Source organism: Heterodontus francisci, chromosome 2 (genome assembly GCF_036365525.1).
Source record: "Heterodontus francisci isolate sHetFra1 chromosome 2, sHetFra1.hap1, whole genome shotgun sequence".
Lineage (NCBI taxonomy): Eukaryota > Metazoa > Chordata > Chondrichthyes > Heterodontiformes > Heterodontidae > Heterodontus > Heterodontus francisci.
The window spans coordinates 130,235,232-130,259,092 of NC_090372.1; the positions used below are offsets into that span (position 1 = coordinate 130,235,232).

General features: G+C 44.6%; 1 protein-coding gene across 1 annotated transcript in view; it reads right to left on the reverse strand.

Annotated features, from left to right (window-relative positions):
- The window catches only part of znf830 (zinc finger protein 830), a 112,184-nt gene extending 89,331 nt beyond the window's left edge, over window positions 1-22,853 (reverse strand). Inside the window, exons 1-3 of the mRNA XM_068010730.1 lie at window positions 22,705-22,853; window positions 15,043-15,138; window positions 8,074-8,197 (exon numbers count right to left, since the gene is read on the reverse strand). Of these exons, the coding sequence (XP_067866831.1) occupies window positions 8,074-8,197; window positions 15,043-15,138; window positions 22,705-22,827 (343 nt within the window). The 5' untranslated portion in view covers window positions 22,828-22,853. The remainder of the gene's footprint in view (window positions 1-8,073; window positions 8,198-15,042; window positions 15,139-22,704) is intronic.
- Window positions 22,854-23,861: the final 1,008 nt, after the last annotated feature.

Consider the following 23,861-nt stretch of genomic DNA (forward strand, 5'->3'; position numbering starts at 1 on the left):
GAGGGGCAAAGTTTAGAGGGGATGTGCGAGTCAAGTTCTTTACACAGAGGGTGGTGAGTGCCTGGAACTTGCTGCCAGGGGAGGTGGTGGAAGCAGGTACGATAATGACGTTTAAGAGGCATCTTGACAAATACATGAATAGGATGGGAATAGAGGGATACGGTCCCCGGAAATGCAGAAGGTTTTAGTTTAGGCAGGCATCAAGATCGGTGCAGGCTTGGAGGGCCGAATGGCCTGTTCCTGTGCTGTTCTTGGTTCTTTGTTCTTGGAGATCACCTCCCATTCTTCTGAACTTGAGTGTATAGGGCCAATTTACTCAGCCTCTCATCATAGGATAACCCTTTTATACCAGGAACCAATCTAGTAAACCTGCACTGTACTGCCTCCAATTTAGGTATATTCTTCCTTAGATAGGGAGACCAAAACAGTCTCAAAGACCTATACAATTGTAGCAAGGCTTCCTTATTCTTGTAATCGTCCCCTGGCAGTAAAGGTCAACATGCCATTTGCCTTCCTAATTGCTTGCTGAACCTGCATGCTAACTCTGTGTTCCTTAAAAAAAATACACTCATGTTTCTCAACATCAACATTTAAAAGTTTCACACCTTTTAAAAAAAAACTGAGATCAGAAATTTCTTAGAGCAACAAGAAAAATAATCACAAAGATTAACATATTTTGCATATTACTGGTGATTTGGCAAGCAACAGATTATCATGGTCACCCATTTACGATGATTGAACAAGTGAAAGTTTGTTTATTATGAAGTACCAGTACTATGAAAGAGTTAGCAGTATTCTTGATTCAAATTATGATTGTATCCATACTTCAGAAAATTGTAAATCAGTGACCATTGATATTTTCTGCATTAAATTTACACTTTACCTTTTCTTTAAAGTCTTTATACTGAAAAATGGTAGGGAAGGATATATTTGCCATAGAGGGAATGCAGCAGAGGTTCACCAGACTAATTCCTGAGATGGCGGGATTGTCTTATGAAGAGAGATTGCAGAAACTGGGCCTGTATTCTCTAGAGTTTCAAAGAATGAGGGGTGAGCTTATTGAAACTTACAAAATTCTTAAAGGGCTCGACAGGTAGAAGCGGATAGGATGTTTCCTCTGGCCAGCGTGTCTAGAACCAGGGAACAGTGTCTCAGAATAAGGGACAGGCCATTTAAGACCAAGATGAAGAGAAATTTCTTCACTCAGAGGGTGGTGAATCTTTGGCATTCTCTACCCCAGAGGGCTGTTGAAGCTCAATCATTGAGCATGTTCAAGACACAAATCTATAGATTTCTGGATACTAATGACATCAAGGGATATGGGGACAGTGGGGAAAAATGGAGTAGAGGTAGATGATCAGTCATGATCTGTTTGAATGGTGAAGCAGGCTCGATGGGTCAAATGGCTGACTACTGTTCCTATTTCCTATGTTTCAGATTGGATACAAGTAGAAGATACGTAGCAATAATTGAAGAGATGGGAGAGCATTCATCAGTGTTGCTAAAAGATCTGCAATTTATTTTAATACTCTGGGGTAGAAACTATCAGGTCCAGGTGATCTTAAGTTCCATCATTTCCCCCACTGGTATTTTAAAAAAAAAACAGAACAGGAAGTAGCACAATATGCAAGGTTTTAAAAATTTTGGTCCAGATTTTGCAAGGGGGGCAAGAGAGTCATCGATGCCCAACTGTCAGCATTAGCCGACATTGCCCCTCTGAAACTAATCACAGCTTCAGCATGTCAGGCATGCACAGAGTAGCGTGGAAATCCTGAAGTTCCAATGTGTCATTCAGTGCTCTGCCATGGGCTGCACTGTGGACCTCTCCACTGCCCCAACCCCACAGAGCCAGCGATCATGAAATCAGTGAGATCAACTTTCTTGCCCCCACATCGCTGTTCGAAACTTCATATAAAGTTACATCTTGTGCAATCAGACATAACTGGATTTTTAACAATGATGTGATTAATAAAATTTGGTGAACAGAACTGGCCCTGAAAAAATAATTTTATCATGGAGTCCCATGTAGATTTTAAGCTAATTCTTTTTGTAATAATATTTTTTTGAAAAATAAAGAACATTTTAACTTCTACCTTCACCCCATGTACATGTCCCAATCTTTGATTTGCTGTACGTAAAAATGTTTTTAAAGTGATTTTATTCTAAGGCTTTTAGTTTCCCGTTTCGGGAGTCTGTGAAAACCCCTTAACGAGATTGGCTGCTTAGACACCCTGACGATATCACTTCAGTTCCATGCAATAAAGAACGCTGCAATCAGAGGTGAAATTCTTGCCAGAGAAATAGGCGAGACTTCAAGTTCAGCGGTTAATAGTCTTGCTTCGCCGCTGACTGAAAACTCTAGCCAACTATCCTCTTAGTGAATTTCCAGCTCAATGTTGCTTATGGAGAATACCAGTTTTATGATCTGTGTTATAGCCAAGTGGGTGATGGTGTGGCTTATTCCCAGTGTTCACCTCCCAACTGACCACATCAAGTGTTTTTGTTACTAGTGTTTTAATCCCTTGAGTTTTATTTGACAAATAAATAAACAAATGACAGATTTTCTCATAGTTGAAACAAGATAATGATTTATTTTAAACAAATCCAGAAATGATCACACCACCACTCACATACGCATTTGCTTTCACACGCACGCTCAAGAGAGGATAGATACAAAAGTACAGGGTAAGAGGTGTTCAGAGTTCACGTTGTAAAAGTCTGTTGTATCAGGAATAACCTGTGGGATCCCCCTCGGAAGATGAATTCCAGAGTTCCACATCTACTGATCACTCCGCTCGAAGGCATCTCCATATTGACACCGCACCCACTCCCCAACCCCAAGGTTTCAAATGCAAGTTTCCTATTGCATTTGTTTGGAGGGTCTCTTCAAATTGCAACCAGATTTTCAAGCACACAGACACCATAGTATCTGATCCAGAAAGCACTGAAGCCATTTTCACTTTCTGTTTCGGTAGAAAACCTTTTTACACTTGATTTTAGAAATAAAAATGGCTCTTTTGCTGGCTCTAAACCCTGCTTTATGTTACAGTGGAGAAAGAAGTCCAAGAGGAAGAGAGCCAGAGTTAGGAGGCTCAGAGTGAATTACCACCCTCTACGTTGAGTTAATTCAGAGTTTGATTACTTTTCAGGGTGCCGATCACAAGCCTAATTTTGTTGTCTTTTTATTAAATTATTAAGAGATTGCAGACATAACGACTCAGTTATTTTCTATACTTGGTGAGTTTCTATATACATTTCAAAATTGTCTGGCTTTTTTTCTTGATGACTTATTTTGAAATGAGACACAAATAAGTGAGGTGTGTGAAATTTGACAGATTTACCCGTTTTATTATACTACTTGCACACCTCCTGTGGAACTGCTCACGTGTTGGATTGTACATGGTTTCACAACAATTGCGGTATTTGTGCTGTGTAACATTACTGATTTACAGTAACTGAACAAGTAAACATTCAGTTTTATGCATGATATTCTGGGATTTTCTATTGGTGCTTTTGGGCACGATATCAGTGGCATTGCCCACTTATCTGCAAACCCATGATTGAGTGCTCTTGATTTTGTATACATTCCTTATGTATTTTATTTTTATCCTTTACCATTATCAAAGTTGCAAATATACAGCAAAATGGTATACAAGATATACCAGCTAAACTTAGATATCTGAGGTAGTAGAAATAAAAACAGAAAGTGCTAGAAATACTCAGCAGGTCTGGCAACATCTGTGGAGAGAGAAACAAAGTTAACATTTGAGGTCAATGACCTTTACTCAGAACCTCAATTCTGATGAAAGGTCACCGACCTGAAACATGAATTCTGCTTCCATCTCCACAGATGCTGCCAGACCTGCTGAGCATTTCCAGCATTATCTGTTTTTATTTCAGATTTCCAGTATCCACAGTATTTTGCTTTTATATCTGAAATAGCAGTACTGAGGACAGTCCTCGGCTTTGAGGATGGTTTCTGGTCTTTAGCAGTACTAGGGGTAGCTTTAAAATTTAATAGCACCAGGGAAAGGCCTGAGATTTTGGCAAAACTAGGGTGAAGGTTCTGGAGTTCCGCAGCATTAGTTCGTAACATTCCATGAAATCTCCATTATTGAATGCAGTGGTTTGTGGAGCTGGATGAACTTCGGATCATTCAGGATGCTGAGGGGGTGATAGCGAGCAGTTATAGGGAAGTAGTGACACCTAAGTTACAGCATAAAGGTAGCTGGGTGACCGTCAGGGGAGGGAAAGGGAATAGGCGCACAGTGCAGGGATCCCCTGTGGCCGTTCCCCTCAATAATACGCATACCGTTTTGGATACGGTTGGGGGGGTGGGGGGACCTACCAGAGGAAAGCCACAGTGGCCAGGTCTCTGGCACTGAGCCTGGCTCAGTGGCTCAGAAGGGAAGGGGGAAGAATAGGAGAGCGATAGTGATAGGAGATTCAATGGTTAGAGGAACAGACAGGAGATTCTGTGGTAGCGAACGAGACTCCCGGATGGTATGTTGCCTCCCGGGTGCCAGGGTCAGGGATGTCTCGGATCGAGTCCACAGGATTCCTAAGGGGGAGGGACAGCAGCCAGAGGTCGTGGTACATATCGGTACCAATGACATAACTAGGAACAGGGATGAGGACCTGAAAAGCGAATATAGGGAGTTAGGTTGGAAGCTGAAAGGCAGGACGAGCAGGATAGTAATCTCAGGATTGATACCGGTGCCACGTGCTAGTGAGGCTAGAAACAGGGAGCGAGTGCAGCTGAACACGTGGCTACAGAACTGGTGTAGGAGGGAGAGATTCAGATATGTGGATCATTGGGATACCTTCTGGGGAAGGTGGGACCTGTACAAGAAGGACGGGTTGCATCTGAACTGGAGGGGCATCAATATCCTGGGCGGGAGGTTTGCTAGAGCTCTTTGGGAGGGTTTAAACTAGTTTGGCAGGGGGATGGGAACCAGAGCTACGGATCAGTGGATGGGGTAGCTGTTGAACAGGCAGATACCGAGTGCAGAAAGTCTGTGAGGAAGGTTAGACAATTGACACGACAAAGTTGCAGCCAGTATGATGGGTTGAAGTGTGTCTATTTTAACGCAAGTGTAAGAAATAAGGGTGATGAACTTAGAGCATGGATCAGTACTTGGAGCTACGATGTTGTGGCCATTACGGAGACGTTAATATCATAGGGGCAGGAATGGATGTTGGATGTTCCGGGATTTAGATGTTTCAAAAGGAATAGGGAGGGAGGTAAAAGAGGTGGGGGAGTGGCATTGCTAATCAGGGATAGTATTACAGCTGCAGAAAGGGAGGTCATCGAGGAGGGTTTGTCTACTGAGTCATTATGGGTGGAAGTCAGAAACAGGAAAGGAGCAGTCATTTTGTTGGGAGTTTTCTATAGACCCCCCCAATAGCAACAGAGACACGGAGGAACAGATTGGGAGGCAGATTTTGGAAAGGTGCAGAAGTAACAGGGTTGTTGTCATGGGTGAATTCAACTTCCCTAATATTGATTGCAACCTCCTTAGTGCAAATAGTTTGGATGGAGCAGTTTTTGTCAGGTGTGTCCAGGAAGGTTTCCTGACTCAATATGTAGATAGGCCGACGAGAGGGGAGGCTATGTTGGACTTGGTGCTTGGCAACGAACCAGGCCAGGTGGCAGATCTCTCGGTGGGAGAGCATTTCGGTGATAGTGATCACAACTCCCTGACCTTTACTATAGTCATGGAGAGGGACAGGAGCAGACGGGATGGGAAAATATTTAATTGGGGGAGGGGGAATTACAATGCTATTAGGCAGGAACTGAGGAGCATAAGTTGGGAACAGATGTTCTCAGGGAAATGCACGACAGAAATGTGGAGGTTGTTGAGGGAGCACTTGCTGCGACTGCTGGTTAGGTTTGTCCCGATGAGGCAAGGAAGGGATGGTAGGGTGAAGGAACCTTGGATGACAAGAGATGTGGAACAGCTGGTCAAGAGGAAGAAGGAAGCTTACTTAAGGTTCAGGAAGCAAGGATCAGACATGGCTCTGGAGGGTTACAAGGTAGCCAGGAAGGAACTGAAGAATGGACTTAGGAGAGCTAGAAGGAGACATGAAAAAGTCTTGGCGGGTAGGATTAAGGAAAATCCCAAGGCGTTCTACACTTATGTGAGGAACAAGAGGATGGCCAGAGTGAGGGTAGGGCCGATTAGGGATAGTGGAGGGAACTTGTGCCTGGAGTCGGAGGAGGTAGCGGAGGTCCTAAATGAATACTTTGCTTCAGTATTCACTGGTGAGAGGGACCTGGTCGTTTGTGAGGACAGCGTGTAACAGGTTGATATGCTCGAACAGGTTGAGGTTAAGAGGGAGGATGTGCTGGAAATTTTGAATGATATGAGGACAGATAAGTCCCCGGGGCCAGACGGGATATACCCAAGGATATTACGGGAAGCGAGGGAAGAGATTGCTGCGCCTTTGGCGATGATCTTTGCGTCTTCACTGTCCACTGGAGTAGTACCGGATGATTGGAGGGTGGCAAATGTTGTTCCCTTGTTCAAGAAAGGGAATAGGGAATTATAGACCAGTCAGTCTTACGTCAGTAGTGGGCAAATTATTGGAGAGGATTCTGAGAGACAGAATTTATGACTATTTGGAAAAGCATGGTTTGATTAGAGACAGTCAGCATGGCTTTGAGAGGGGCAGGTCATGCCTCACAAGCCTTATTGAATTCTTTGAAGATGTGACAAAACACATTGATGAAGGAAGAGCAGTGGATGTGGTGTATATGGATTTTAGCAAGGCTTTTGATAAGGTTCCCCATGGTGGGCTCATTCAGAAAGTGAGGAGGCATGGGATACAGGGGAAGTTGGCTGTCTGGATACAAAATTGGCTAGCCCATAGAAGACAGAGGGTAGTAGTAGATGGAAAGTATTCAGCCTGGAGCTCGGTGACCAGTGGTGTTCCGCAGGGATCCGTTCTGGGACCTCTGCTCTTTGTGATTTTTATAAATGACTTGGATGAGGAAGTGGAAGGCTGGGTTAGCAAGTTTGCCTCTGACACGAAGGTTGCTGGAGTTGTGGATGGTGTGGAAGGCTGTTGTAGGTTGCAACGGGACATTGACAGGATGCAGAGCTGGGCTGAGAAGTGGCAGATGGAGTTCAACCTGGAAAAGTGTGAAGTGATTCATTTTGGAAGGTCAAATTTGAATGCAGAATACAGGCTTAAAGACAGGATTCTTGATAATGTGGAGGAACAGAGGGATCTTGGGGTCCATGTCCATAGATCGCTCAAAGTTGCCACCTAAGTTGATAGGGTTGTTAAGAAGGCGTATGGTGTGTTGGCTTTCATTAACAGGGGGATTGAGTTTAAGAGCCGCGAGGTTATGCTGCAGCTCTATAAGGCCCTGGTTCGACCACACTTGGAATATTGTGTTCAGTTCTGGTCGCCTCATTATAGGAAGGATGTGGAAGTTTTAGAGAGGGTGCAGAGGAGATTTACCAGGATGCTGCCTGGACTGGAGGGCATGTCTTTCGAAGAAAGATTGAGAGAGCTAGGGCTTTTCTCATTGGAGCGAAGAAGGATGAGAGGTGACTTGATAGAGGGGTACAAGATGATGAGAGGCACAGATAGAGTGGATAGCCAGCGACTTTTTCCCAGGGTGGAAAGGGCTATCACCAGGGGGCATAATTTTAAGGTGATTGGAGGAAGGTTTCGGGGAGATGTCAGAGGTAGGTTCTTTACACAGAGAGTGGTGGGTGCGTGGAATGCGCTGCCAGCGGTGGTGGTAGAAGCAGATACATTCGGGACATTTAAATGACTGTTGCATAGGTACATGGATGATAGTAGAATGAAGGGTAGGTAGTTAGTTTGATCTTAGAGTAGGTTAAAGGTTCGGCACAACATCGTGGGCCGAAGGGCCTGTACTGTGCTGTTCTATGTTCTATAAAGGCTGCCCGGCTCAATCCAAAGCCGCAAAGAAGGGGAAAAAATTATTGGCTCAATATTAAGAAGCTAACAAGTATTTGATAGCATTGTATATAACTGGATGAACAGTCTCCCAGGCATGGCTTTTCATTTCTTAGAACATCTAAATGGTCATACCTTTGACTCTATTTGTCGCTTGAGATTCTGCATCTGTAGCTTTTCTCTTTATTACAGGAATTGTTGATGTGTGAACAAGTGATGGTCCTGTTGTTTGGTTTGTAGTTTTTACTTTCTCAAGGTTCTGCAAGAAATCATATAATTAATGCACTTGACCTAAATAGAAATGAACTGCCTTTCAGAATGCACGGTTCACAGCAGGGAATAAGGCAGCAATGGCCAATTAACACAGCAATTCTGCCAGATTCAGATATTTCCTGTTAAGTGTCAGGAATGGCACCAGGTGTATGTGAAAATGAGCTGCCAACCAGTGAAGCTACATGACAGAATGACAACAGAAGCAGCTTGCTATTGACCGGGCTAAGCAATTCCACAAACTAACTAGTCAAGACAAAGCTTGGCAGTCTTGCAACATCCAGTCATGAATGGTGGTGGAAATTTAAAACAGAAGGAGAATCAAATGACATCCCCATCCTCAACAAGGGTGCAACGCAGCAGACGAGTGCAATGGCAAAATTGTAAGCATTTTCGACTATTTTCATCTGAGTGGACAATTGTTCTTGGCATCCTGCAAGGTCCCAATCATGCCAACTGCCAGTTTTCAGCAATTTAATTCAAGTGACATCAAACAATAGCACAGCGTACTAGACACAGCAATGACTAGGGCCCCAGAATATTTTGGCTGCGCTGCTGAAGACCTGTGTTCAAGAACAAGTGCACTCTTAGCTAAGCTAGTCTGGTACAGCTACAACACTGGCATATACAATGCGGAAATTTGCCCTGGTATGTCCTGTACACAAAATGCAGGACAAATCCAATCCAGCCAATTACCGACCCATCAGCAAAATGATGGAAGGTGTCGTTAACAGTGCTATCAAGCGGCACTTACTCAGCAATAGTCTGCTCGCTAACGCTCAGTTTGGGTTCTGCCAGGGCCACTCAGCTCCTGACCTCATTACAGCCTTGGTCCAAACATGGATAAAAGAGCTGAACTCCAGGCGTGAGGGGAGAGTGACTGCCCTTGTGAAAAAAAAACTACTTAAAAAGGTTTTTTATTATTTATTCATTTGGGGGATGTGGGCATCACTGGCTTGGCCAGCATTTATTGACCATCCCTAATTGCCCTTGAGAAGGTGGTGGCGAGCTGCCTTCTTGAACCGCTGCAGTCCATGTGGGGTAGGTACACCAACAGTGCTGTTAGGAAGGGAGTTCCAGAATTTTGACCCAGCGACAGTGAAGGAACCTAAGTTCCAAGTCAGGATGGTGTGTAGCTTGGAGGGGAACTTGCAGGCAATGGTGTTCCCATGCATCTGCTGCCCTTGTCCTAAGTAGTAGACGTCACAGGTTTGCAAGGTGCTGTCGAAGGAGCCTTGGTGAGTTGCTGAAGTGCAACTTGTAGATGGTACACACTTATGCCACTGTGTGTCAGTGGTGGAGAGCGCGAATGTTGAAGGATGTGGATGGGGTGCCAATCAAGCGGGCTGCTTTGTTCTGGATAGTGTCGAGCTTCTTAAGTATTGTGGGAGCTGCACTCGTCCAGGCAAATAAAGAGCATTCCATCACACTCCTGACTTGCGCCTTGTTCATGGTGGACAGGCACTGGGGAGTCAGGAGGTGAGTTACTCGCTGCAGAATTCCCAGCCTCTGACCTGTTCTTGTAGCCACAGTATTTATGTGGCTGGTCCAGTTCAGTTTCTGTTGCTGGTCGGGGATTCAGCAATGGTAATGCCAATGAATGTCATGGGGAGATGGTTAGATTCTCTCATGTTTGAGATTGTCATTTCCTGGCACTTGTGTGGCACAACTGTTACTTACCACTTATCAGCCCAAGCCAGGTGTTGTGCAGGTCTTGCTGCATATGGACATGGGTTGCTGCATTATCTGAGGGGTCGCAAATGGTGCTCAACATCTCCACATCTGACCTTATGATGGGGGGAAACAGCTGTAGATGGTTGGGCCGGGGACCGTACCCTTAAGAACTCCTGCCGTGATGTCCTGAGACTGAGATGATTGACCTCCAACAACCACAACCATTTTCTTTTTTGCTGGGTAGGACTCCAACTAGCGGAGAGATCCATCCACAACCCCCCCACCCCGATTCCCATTGACTCCAGTTTTGTTCGGGCTCCTTGATGCCATACCCTATCATATGCTTCCTTGAGATCAAGGGCAGTCACTCTCACCTCGCCTCTCAAGTTCAGCTCTTTTGTCCATGTTTGGACCAAGGCTATAATGAGGTCAGGAGCTGAGTGGCTCTGGTGGAGCCCAAACTGAGCATCAGCAAGCAGGTTATTGCTGAGAAAGTGCCACTTGAAAGGACTGTCGACTGCCCCTTCCATCACTTTGCTGATGACCGAGATTAGACTGATAGGGTGGTAATTGGCTGGCTTGGATTTGTTATGCTTTTTGTGTGCAGGACATACCTGGGCAATTTTTCACATTGCCAGGTGGATGCGGTGGCGTAGTGGTATTGTCACTGGACTAGTAAACCAAAAACCCAGGGTATTGCTCTGGGGACATGGATTCAAATCCCACCAAAACAGAAGGTGGAATTTGAATTCAATTAATAAATCTGGAATTAAAAGTTAGTCTAACGATGGCCATGAAACCATTGTCGTTTGTTGTAAAAACCCATCTGGTTCACGAATGTCCTTCAGGGAAGGAAATCTGGCCGATATATGACTCCAGACCCACAGCAATGTGGTTGACTCTTACATGCCCTCTGAAATGGCCTAGCAAGCCACTCAGCTGCATCAGTTCTGATGAAGGGTCACTGACCCGAAACGTTAACTCTGCTTCTCTTTCCACAGATGCTGCCAGACCTGCTGAGTGATTCCAGCATTTCTTGTTTTTATTTCAGATTTCCAGCATCCGCAGTATTTTGCTTTTTATCTCAGTTGTATCTAACCGCTACGAAGTCAATAAAAAGGAATGAAAGCAGACAAACCACCCGGCATCGACCTAGGCACCGGAAACAACAATGGCAAACCCAGACTGTCGACCCTGCAAAATTGTCCTTACGAAGGTGCCAAAGTTGGGAGAGCTGTCCCACAGACTAGTCAAGCAACAGCCTAACATAGTCATTCTCACGGAATCATACCTTACAGACAATGTCCCAGACACTGCCATCACCATCTCCGTGTATGTCCTGTCCCACCGGCAGGACAGACCCACCAGAGGTGGTGGCACAGTGGTATACAGTAGGGAGGGAGTTGCCCTGGACGTCCTCTACATGGACTCTGGACCCCATGAAGTCTCATGGCATCAGATCAAACATGGACAAGGAAACCTCCTGCTGATTACCACCTACCGCCCTCCCTCAGCTGATGAGTCAGTACTCCTCCATGTTAAACAGCACTTGGAGGAAGCACTGAGGGTGGCGAGGGCACAAAATGTACTCTGGGTGGGGGACTTCAATGTCCATCACCAAGAGTGGCTCAGTAGCACCATGACTGACCGAGCTGGCTGAGTCCTAAAGGACATATCTGCTGGACTGGGTATGCGGCAGGTGGTGAGGGAACCAACAAGAGGGGAAAAGAAACTTGACCTCGCCCTCACCAATTTGCCTGCCGCAGATGCATCTGTCCATGACAGTATTAGTAGGAGTGACCACCACACAGTCCTTGTGGAGATGAAGTCCCGCCTTCACATTGAGGGTACCCGCCATCGTGTTGTGTGGCACTACCACCGTGCTAAATGGGATAGATTTCGAACAGATCTAGCAATGCAAAACTGGTCATCCATGAGGCGCTGTGGGCCATCAGCAGCAGCAGAATTGTACTCAACCACAATCTGTAACCTCATGGCCCGGCATATCCCCCACTCTACCATTACCATCAAGCCAGGAGACCAACCCTGGTTCAATGAAGAGTGCAGGAGGGCATGCCAGGAGCAGCACCAGGCATACCTCAAAATGAGGTGTCAAACTGGTGAAGCTACAACACAGGACTATCTGCGTGCCAAACTGCGTAAGCAGCATGCGATAGATAGATCTAAGCGATCCCATAACCAACGGATCAGATCTAAGCTCTGCAGTCCTGCCACATCCAGCCGTGAATGGTGGTGGACAATTAAACAACTAACTGGAGGAGGTGGTTCCACAAATATCCCCATCCTCAATGATGGGGGAGCCTAGCACATCAGTGCGAAAGATAAGGCTGAAGCATTTGCAACAATCTTCAGCCAGAAGTGTCGAGTTGATGATCCATCTTGGCCTCCTCCTGAAGTCCCCAGCATCACAGATGCCAGACCTCAGCCAATTCGATTCACTCCACGTGATATCAAGAAATGACTGAAGGCACTGGATACTGCAAAAACTATGGGCCCAGATAATATTCCGGCAATAGTACTGAAGACCTGTGCTCCAGAACTTGCTGCGCCCCTAGCCAAGCTGTTCCAGTACAGCTACAACACTGGCATCTACCTTGCAATGTGGAAAATTGCCCAGATATGTCCTGTGCACAAAAAGTAGCACAAGTCCAACCCGGCCAATTACCGCACGATCAGCCTACTCTCAATCATCAGTAAAGTGATGAAATGTGTCAACAACAGTGTCATCAAGCGGCACTTGCTTAGCAATAACCTGCTCAGTGATGCTCAGTTTGGGTTCCGCCAGGGCCACTCAGCTCCTGACCTCATTACAGCCTTGGTTCAAACATGGACAAATGAGCTGAACTCAAGAGGTGAGGTGAGAGTGACTGCCCTTGACATCAAGGTAGCATTTGACTGAGTATGGCATCAAGCAGCCCTAGCAAAGCTGAGGTCAATGGGAATCAGGGGGAAAACCCTCCAGTGGCTGGAGTCATACCTAGTGCAAAGGAAGATAGTTGTGGTTGTTGGAGGTCAATCATCTGAGCTCCAGGACATCACTGCAGGAGTTCCTCAGGGTAGTATCCTCGGCCCAACCATCTTCAGCTGCTTCATCAATGACCTTCTTTCAATCATAAGGTCAGAAGTGGGGATGTTCGCTGATGATTGCACAATGTTCAGCATCATTCGTGACTCCTCAGATACTGAAGCAGTCTGTGTAGAAATGCAGCAAGACCTGGACAATATCCAGGCTTGGGCTGATAAGTGGCAAGTAACATTCGCGCCACACAAGTGCCAGGCAATGACCATCTCCAACAAGAGAAAATCTAACCATCTCCCCATGACATTCAACGGCGTTACCATCGCTGAATCCCCCACTATCAACATCCCAGGGGTTACCATTGACCAGTAACTGAACTGGAGTAGCCATATAAATACCGTGGCTACAAGAGCAGGTCAGAGGTTAGGAATCCTGAGGAGAGTAACTCACTTCCTGACTTTTCAAAGCCTGTCCACCATCTATAAGGCACAAGTCAGGTGTGTGATGGAATACTCTCCACTTGCCTGGATGGGTGCAGCTCCAACAACACTCAAGAAGTTCGACACCATCCAGGACAAAGCAGCCCGCTTGATTGGCACCCCATCTACAAACATTCGCTCCCTCCATCACCAACGCACAGTGGCAGCAGTGTGTACCATCTACAAGATGCACTGCAGCAATGCACCAAGGCTCCTTAGACAGCACCTTCCAAACCCACGACCTCTCCCAACTAGAAGGACAAGGGCAGCAAATGCATGGGAACACCACCATCTGCAAGTTCCCCTTCAAGTCACACACCATCCTGACTTGGAACTATATTGCCGTTCCTTCACTGTCGCTGGGTCAAAATCCTGGAACTCCCTTCCTAACAGCACTGTGGGTATACCTACCCCAAATGGACTGCAGCGGTTCAAGAAGGCAGCTCGCCACCACCTTCTCAAAGGCAACTAGGGATGGGCAATAAATGCTGGCCTGGCCAGCAATGCCCACATCCCATGAACGAATAAAACAAAAATGCCAATGTCGCAGCTGTACTGGAACAGCTTGGCTCGAGGCACGGCCTGTTCTGGAGCACAAGTCTTCAGTACTATTGCCACAATCTTGTCAGGGCTCATAGCCTTTGCAGTACCCAGTGCCTTCAGCCGTTTCTTGATATTACGTGGAGTGAATCGGATTTGCTGAAGACTGGAATCTGTGATGCTGGGGACCTCAGGAGGAGACCAAAATGGATCCTCCACTTGGCACTTCTGGCTAAAGATGGATGCAAATGCTTCAACCTTGTCTTTTGCACTGATGGGCTGGGCTCCTCTCCCATTGTTGAGGATGGGGATGTTTGTGGAGCCTCCTCCTCCTCCAATCATTTGTTTAATTGTCCACCACCATTCACGTCTGGAGGTGGCAGGACTGCAGAACTTAGATCTGATCCGTTGGTTGTGGGATTGCTTAACCCTGTCTATTGCATGCTGCTTCTGCTGTCTGGCATGCAAGTAGTCCTGTGCTGTCGATTCAACAGACTATCACATTTTTAGATATGTCAGGTGCTGCTCCTGGCATGTCCTCCTGTATTCTTCATTGAGTGTATCCAGTTAGAAATGGCTTTGAAAGGATAGAAAAAATTGAGCACTTATGAACTTAGCCTCTAAAAAAGTTTTTTAAAATAAAATTAAAAGGAACAGTCTTGCCAAGATTACAAATCTGTAATGAGCAACATATGAAATGCAACCTGTGATTATGACGACTGTAGGAATGGCCTAATTGGTCATGGTACACAGGTGTCAACTCTGTCCAGAGTTTTCATCTTCAACCAACAGTTATTCAGGACTACAATACGTAATACACCAATGATTGGAAATGCAAGGTGCACTGTATAAGCCTGTAGAAAGCTATTTCTGGACTCTCATTTATGCTGACACTGTCCCTCTACCAGGCACAATAACCTAACCTAGTTTCTCGTCACCTAAGTCTTATCATAGCTGCCAGTAACCCCAGACAAGTAAGAGGCTGCATTATGAAAACTAGTCACTATGCCAAAAGAGGAACAAAATAAGTGACAATGGAAGCATATCATAAGTTTATAAAGTAGGATTTTTACAATCGAGACTGAATAACTATATTCTTACCTCTTTATGTTGTTTTCCTAGTATGTGTGTCTGCCATAGTAGTTCATTTTTTATTGGAGTACTGCAAAGCACACAGCTGAGATGACCTAAACTGTTATATGTTCAACTGGGTTAAGGTGAACAAGTTAGAAAAGAAATGAAATGTTTGCAGAAAGTAAATGAACTTAACATGAAGTACAATTTAATATAAAGGCATTTAAACTATGAATGCAATGAAACTGATAGGTTGAGTGAAAACTTCAAAGATTTGAGAGAGATAAAGGAAAAGAAACATTAAAACTTGATACACAGCCCTTATCCAAGCAATGAATGCTACCCAGAGATATATCAACAGCTTAATAAAAATTTCTATTCCAAATATACAAAGAATTCCACTGTTTAGAAGCATTCTAAACAAGTTAAAATTTTCAAAATTATATGTTTAGTTTATTACTTTGCCCTTAACAGTGGTTACATTCACAAACTAAAGCTTAAAAATCTATTTGTACCACAAGGAAACTGCTTTTAATTTTAAAATTACCAAGTTAACCAATTTGGCTTAATAGTTGGAAAGTATAAGTTGGAATGCCTCTTTGCCAGCAAAAATGTGACACACAATTAGTGAGGTGATAATTCGCTTTGAACAGATGATAATGGGACAGGTTTTTCCATTATTAATGCACAAATCAGCCAGCAACTTGTAGTGAGGAAGAGAGATCCTGTGAGTTGCAAAACACCACAAGTTGCAGGACCATTTGTACCACTTCACTGTTAATTTCGTGAAAATGGCACCATGCCCTTTACCTCCCTATGATTTTCATGTGCAAATGCAGCAATTACATGAATTGCCCATTAAAGTTGCACAGAAAGTCAAGTCTAGTAATAAATAGTGTAAGCATCCTTTTAACATGATAATTATACAAGTGTTGGGTCTCATGGTCTCAGGTTGTGAATTATTTTAGAACATTTTAAAAATGTAGAAGTTTTAATTTTCTTACTTTTCCGTTTTTTTTTTCTCTCTCTTAATCCAATGTTATTTCTATACTTCATGTTATTGATGCAAACTCAATGCTCTGAAATAAACTGCTGAGAGATAGGGCCAGAATCAGGTGCAGAGATGAGAGGCAAGTAATGAGTCCAAGAAAAAAAATTGCAGCCTGAAAAATCATTTTAAAGTACTGACAATCTCATTTATAAAATAAACAGTTAAAACCCTACCCACAAGGAGAAAAAAAATAGCAGATCATATTGGGGCAAAAGAGTTCAAAAACCAACACTGTTGCCAACTAGTCAGCCAACTGCATATGAAATAGTTACATGATTGGATAAGGTTTTCTAATTATGAATTTATGAGTTTATGATGAAAAATCCTATACAAAGACTTAAAAATATGACTCAAAATTGTGACCCAAATAAGACTTAGAAATCAGGTACACACAAGTTTTAATATTTAAAATATAGATAGATATAGATTCATAAAAAATCTACACTGTAATTCCTAAAAGGTCACAAATTTGAAGTAACCATTTGAAAATTTAAACAACTGCTTTTTCCTTATAAATAATTCACCAGAAATTCTTACAACACTATAAATAGTAACCTAAACTAGTACCAACACTAAGTTTTAAAAACTTCTCACAGACCTGGGCAGAAACTGAATGGCTTGCATTTATCAAGCAGTAGAAAAGTGACTGTCTGGGATTATCTGATGCCAAATGAACATGGATTCTTCTATTTATCATCACTCTTTCTGCTCAAGATGCCTCCTGGGCTGTCGGCTTCCGAGAGCTCCTCACTATGCACGTCTATCCATGGACATCTGCTGCCATCCGTTGCTCTTTCTCTCCCTAAATCCTCTCTCGGCTGTTTAAGTTCCTCTGATTGTCACAGTGGGGGCATTTTAGCCCAAACTTCAAGTTAACTGCTAGTTTAAACAGCCTGTCTGTTAGTTCAAACTCCATTCGCCAACCTTACCTTGAGAGCTCTGGTAAAGATCTGGAAAAGACCTAGATGTGGATTTTCTCTCAAATCTGGCTTCAAATTCCTGGAGTTCTCTGGACATCAAGAGGATGTTTCTGCACTGGACTATTTTGGAACAAACTGTAAGACTCTGCTTTTGTCTATAATCTGCAGGCCTTTTTTGATCAGTGAGCTGTGGAAAAGATCTGAAAAATCTAGATCTTCTCAAACTTGGCTTCAAATTCCTGGATTTCTCTCAACACCAAGATGCTTCTGCTCTGGACTACTTTGATTATACCATAAGATCCATCTTCTGTCTGATTTGCTGCTTTTTTGCAATATTTAAGTAGCTTTGATCTGTTTACAGCATTTCCCCCCACCACTGCTGTGACTGAGACACATCAACTGCCTGCTAAGCCTGTGACCGGCCACTTGGTGTGGTTTTTCAGTTTCAGTCTGTTCCTGGCCAGAAAAATCACTCCTACAGGACTGAACATTGAGTTCAATAATTTTAGAGCATGACTGGCCCCTTTTTAATTTTATTCCACTTTTTGTTTTTTAACTATGTACCGCTTACTATTTTTTTCATGTTTGTGCTTTTGGCTAGGGCTGTTCATTATTGTCATTAACATACCCTCTGCACTAATGCTTTGTCTTTCACCACACCATTAGCACACCCGCTTTGCCTATGCCCCATGACCTCCTTGCCAATTAATCTCTCTAGCCCTCTGTCCTATCACACACCTTCCCTTTTGTTCTCTTTTCCCCCACCCCTGTTTTATTTGCTTAAGACCTATTAGATTTCTAATGTTTGCCAGTTCTGATGAAAGGTCACTGACCCAAAACGTTAACTCTGCTTCTCTCTCCACAGATGTTGCCAGACCTGCTGAGTATTTCCAGCACTTTCCGGTTTTATTTCAGAAAAATCACTCACCTGATCTGAAGAACAAACCTCTGCTGCTTAAGGATTTTATGGTGTCCTCTAACTTCGCCATCATCTTTCTATCCTTCAACTGACTATGCACCTCCTGGATCTTCCTTCCTATGAAAGTACCTTCATCAGTGCATCCTCTAATACTTTACCCTCAAATAGCTTCTGGACTTCACTCGCTTCACCTGTCTCCAAACTTGAACAACAGCTCGTCGATGCTGCTTGCTGACTCCACCCTACCTAAATTTTCATTATCCCACCACGGGACCTCTGACTTAACTCTGAACCCTTCCTATTATCTCCTACCTATTTTCCGTTTACTATCAGGTCTTTATATATGCTAATTTTTATATAACCAGACCTATGTAACTCGAACTCTCCGCATCCATTTACGTGTGCATTTTGGCTCCACTCAGAACCCGAGCCCGTCAATCTATTTCCACTTTTGCCCTTTCTTCTTAACTTTTAGTTTAGTTTTTAGTTTAGAGATACAGCACTGAAACAGGCCCTTCGGCCCACCGAGTCTGTGCCGACCATCAACCACCCATTTATACTAATCCGACACTAATTCCATATCCCTACCACATCCCCACCTGTCCCTATATTTCCCTACCACCTACCTATACTAGGGGCAATTTATAATGGCCAATTAACCTATCAAACTGCAAGTCTTTGGCATGTGGGAGAAAACCGGAGCACCCGGAGGAAACCCACGCAGACACAGGGAGAACTTGCAAACTCCACACAGGCAGTATCCAGAATTGAACCCGGGTCACTGGAGCTGTGAGGCTGCGGTGCTAACCACTGCGCTGCCCCAGACCCCTGTCTTCTATTGTCATGCCTCCTTTCACTTCTCCACGCCCAGATACTCTGCCCTCATAATTCCCTACTCCAACCCTTCAGGACTCCTCAACCTTCCTGCTCGCTTGCTGCTGTCCCAGGCTTGACTCCCAGTTAGATAAGCCTACAGCTTCCCTCTATGCCTCTCTTAGCATCCTCCGACAGGCTCATCGAGGCACGCGGCACTGGATAATTATGAGCAGCAATCTCAACTGCCCCATCCCACACTCTCATCATCCTTCCCACACAGTGCGCCCACAGGGGGCTAATCATGCCAATGTTCTTCCTGTCCAACTCACTCCTCCCAATGCTGACCCTGTGGACTCTGCCAGTGGATCAGCTCTCACCACCCCCTATGTATCGCCCTCTAGAAACAGGGCGGCACAGTGGCGCAGTGGTTAGCACCGCAACCTCACAGCTCCTGGGACCCAGGTTCAATTCTGGGTACTACCTGTGCGGAGTTTGCAAGTTCTCCCTGTGACCGCGTGGGTTTTTGCCGGATGCTCCGGTTTCCTCCCACCGCCAAAGACTTGCAAGTGATAGGTAAATTGGCCATTGTAAATTGCCCCTAGTGTAGGTAGTGGTAGGGAATATGGGATTACTGTAGGGTTAGTATAAATGGGTGGTTCTTGGTCGGCACAGACTTGGTGGGCCGAAGGGCCTGTTTCAATGCCGTATCTCTAAATAAAATAAATAAATAAATGTCTGTTCACTTGTGAACATGGCCCTTGCTATCCATTAGCTTATTGTGGATGATTGCTTTGACATCATGGCCTTAATGGAAACCTGGCTGAGGGGTGATGACACTTGCCACTTAATGAAGCCTCCCCACCTGGCTACATCTGCCACCACTTGCCCTGCCAAGACCATCATGTTGGTGGTGTGGCATTTGTCATCAGGTCACACCTTGGCCTGACCCCCTACTCCTCTGGTACTTCCTCCTCCTTTGAGCATCTCACTTTGTTCCACCCCTCTCCCCTCTCTTTCAAAATCATCGTTCTTTACTGCCCTCCCAAGTACAATAAAAATTTTCTCACCAAGATATCTTCACTGCTTTCCTCCTTCCTCCCTCAGCCTCTGCACTGAACGATTTCTCATCCTTGGTGATTTGAACCTCCATGTCAACTCATCATGTTCTCTCACCTCAGAGTTCACTGCCCTCTTATCTTCCCTAAATCTCTCCATGTAAACTCCCCAATCCATATTCACAGCCACCCCCAGGCTTTGCCATCACACGTGGTCTTGCTAGTCATATCATATCAATTACAGATAAGACCATCTTTGATCACTTCCTTGACTCACTCTCTACCCACATCCCCCTTCCACACCCCAACCCAACATCCTTCTGTATCCGTCCCTGGATAAAAAACTATCCCCCAATTCACTTACAACTGCACTTTTGAACTCCCAACCATCTTGCCTCTGGCCCTCCGTTTGCCACAACATTTCTGCAGCTATTGATTTGCTCAATTGCACCCTCACTTCCACCTTTGATGTCCTAGTCCCCAACAAAACCATTATTCTCTCTGACCCTAATTATTCCCCCAGTACAGCCCTTATCTCTGCTCCATCAAGTCCATGGGATGCAGATATGGACAACTGGTTTAGTCATCCACTGCCCAGAACAAGCTGGACGACTTAAAACACTATCGGGCCCTCCTCTCATCTGCAAAATTGCTCACTATTCCAGGATCACCCTGGAATGCAAAGATAAACCTGGCTTCTTCTCTCTACTGCAAATGGTCTTCTTAAACTCCCGTCCCCTCCACCCTCACCTCCAACAAAAGTGCAAAGTGCTCATGGACTTGTCACGAAGATTGAGACTCTCCAATCAGCTGCCTCTGCCACATCCCTTCTTTCCACTAGCCCACCTGGCCAAACTTCCTCTAAGGCTGCCTCCTGCCTGAACCCTGAACTCACATTTCTCTAGCTTCTCTATCTCCCCTCATACCCTCTTTGAGCTCATCTTGTCCACAAGACCCACCTCCTGCTCCCTCGATCCTACTCGGACTAAACTGATCACCCAGCATCCCCTCCTGATTCCCATGTTAGCCAATATTGTTAATAGTTCTTTCTTCAGATGTTGTCCCTCTCTCCTTCAAATCTGCCGTCATCCACTCTCCTCAAAAAAACAACTGTTGAACCAACCACCTTTACAAACTATCATTCCATCTTCAAACTCACTTTCCTCTCCAAAGTCCCTGAATGTGTTGTCGCCTCCCATATTCGTTCCAATCGTTCCCAGAACTCCATGTTTGAATCCGTCCAATCCAATTGCCACATTACCAAAACAGTTGTTATAAATTTGCAAATGACATCCTACGTGATTGCGACAAAGGTCAACTTTCCTTCTTCGTCCTTCTCGACCTGTCTGCAGCCTTTAACAGGGTTGAACACACCAACTTACTCCAACACCTCTCCACTGTCAGTCAGCTGGGTGGGACTGCTCTCACCTGGTTCCATTCCTATCTATCTAATCGGAGCCAGAGAATCACTTGCAATGTCTTTTCTCTTCCTGCTCCCGCACTGAAACCTCTGATGTCCTCCAAGGATCTATCATTGGTCCCCTCCTATATCTCATCTACATGCTGCCCCTCGGTGACATCATCAAACAGCACAGCATTAGTTTTCAATTGTACAGTGACAGTGCTCAGCTTTACCTCACCACCACCTCCCTCAATCACTCCATTGTTGCTGAACTATCAGAATGCTTCTCAGATATCCACTACTGGATGAGCAGAAATTTTCTGCAATTAAATAGAGAAGGCAGAAGCCATTGTTTTCAGTCCCTGCTCCAAACTCCATTCCCTAGCTACTGATTCCATCCCTCTCCCCAACAACAGTCTAAGATTAAGCCAGACCGTTCGCAACCTTGGTGTCACATTTGACCCCAAGATAAGCTTCCAACCTCATATCTGCAGCAACACAGACACCGCCTATTTCCACCTGCATAACCGCCTGACTTTGCCCTTGTCTCAGCTCATCTGCTGCGGAGACCCTCATTTATGCTCTTGTTACCTCTGGACTTCACTATTCCAATGCATTCCTGGCTGGTCTTCCACATTCTACCCTTCGTAAAGTTGAGATTATCCAAAAATCTGCTACCTGTGTCTCAACTCGCACCAAATCCTGTTCACCTATCACCCCTGGGCCCGCTGACCTACAATGGCTGCCGGTCAAGCAACATTTTGATTTTAAAAGTTCTCATCCTTGTTTTTGAATCTTTCCATGGCCTTCTCCCTTCCTATTTCTAAACTCCTCCAGCCCTACAACTCTCAATATCTGCGCTCCTCAAATTCTGGCCTCTTGAACATCCCTGAAATTTCTGTTGCCAAGGCCCCAAGCTTTGGAAATCCCTCCCTACCTCACTTTCCTCTTTAAGACACTCCTTAATACCTATCTGTTTGACAAAACTTTTGGTCATCTGACCAAATATCTCCTTATGTGGTTCGTTGTCATTTTTGTTTTATAATGCCTCTGTGAAGAGCCTTGGGGCATTTTATTATGTTACAGGCGTTATATAAATATAGGTTCTTGATGTTGCCGTACCAACTTTTCAGAGACACCCTCTTCCCCTCCCCTAAACATCCCAGTTCATGCTCGGACCCCTTGCCTCTCCCTTCAATTTAACCTGGTAATTCCCCCACATTCAAAGCATGAGGTGCTACATAAATGCAAACTAATTATTGGAACTTGTGGTCAGCGTCACTCATTTTGATTAGAATTGTCAGCCCTCCGAGGGGTCAGGTCAGGGAATATGGCACAAGGCTTCGCGTCTTAACCTTCAACCCATATCTGACAACTGTCGCTCATTACGGGTTTAAAGGATCATCTTTTCCCCTGTCTGTCGCCCTCACAGGTTGCGGCAGTTTCGCCCGTTGCTGTTGTTTGTTTACTTGCTCAAGGGGTTCAGGAGCAGGAAAAAAAAAATACCCTCAGGCCGCTCCAAAAAGATATTTAGCGAGAGGAGACTCGATCTTCTTGCTGCCTGAGGCCGCCCGCTGCTTCTCTCTCATCAATCGCCGCAGTTCCTGCTGGTTGACAACTTTCTTCTTATCCTTCCCGGGAGCCGCCATCTTCACAGAATCAAAATTACTTCCGGTGTGGACCAGGAAGTGCTTTCTCTGACATCCCTTTCAGGGATCTGTCAAGAAGCACATTTTAGTCTCTGGTAAATTGTGTCACTCACCTCCCTCCCATTACACGTATAGTATTGTCAAATCTTGTATATTTATGTGAAAGATTAGAAATTAATTTAGCTAAGAAAATATGAAAGTTTTACTTTCTGAAAATAGTGCTTAAGTTCCTGAAATGAAATTAAGTGTCATGAGGTACATTCCCATTTCCTGAAGACGCTGAGTCTGTTTCGCAGCATACTTCTTCTATACTTTCTAACTTGTTCCCCAATTTTGTGCCTCTGCCTTTCCCGCAAAGTGTGTGCAGCTTCCTGTCTCCAGACCTACCAACAATAGGAAACATCCTAACAGAACTTTGAACTCACCCTCATTTGTGAACAATGCCTTCAACAGTGGAGCAACAAAGGGATTTAGGTCTTCTTGCATACAATAAAAACTAGTGGTACTGGTCAAAAATGAAGTTAAAAAGGCTAATCATGGAATGTTAGCCTTTATCTTACTGGGGGCTGGAATACAAAGGGTAGGAAGTGATACATCAGTTGTACAGAGTTTCATTCAGACCCATCTGGAGTACTGTGCTCAGTTTTGAGCCTCCCAAAGAGCTGTCAATGACCGAGTGTTGCAGACTGTCATATTTCAAGATCCAGGACTATGTGCTAAGAGACCCAATAAAGCTTGGGGCAGCCGCCACAAAGGCTGAATGGGGGAAGGCCACTGTGTAAAACCCTCCTGCTATAGTATACCGAGGGGCTGGTACCCATGTAAAATACCTCAGGCTTTATGCATCAGAGAATGTTTGACCTGAAATGTAAGTGTACATTGTAAATATAACCTGTAATGGCAAGTATACTGAGGGACCTCATGTACTGTATTGAATGAAACTGATCTGTATTGCATTTTATCTAATGTCAAATTTTAACTGTTATGTAATGCATTTTTATAAGTTTTATGAATAAAGTATATTTTTGGAAAAA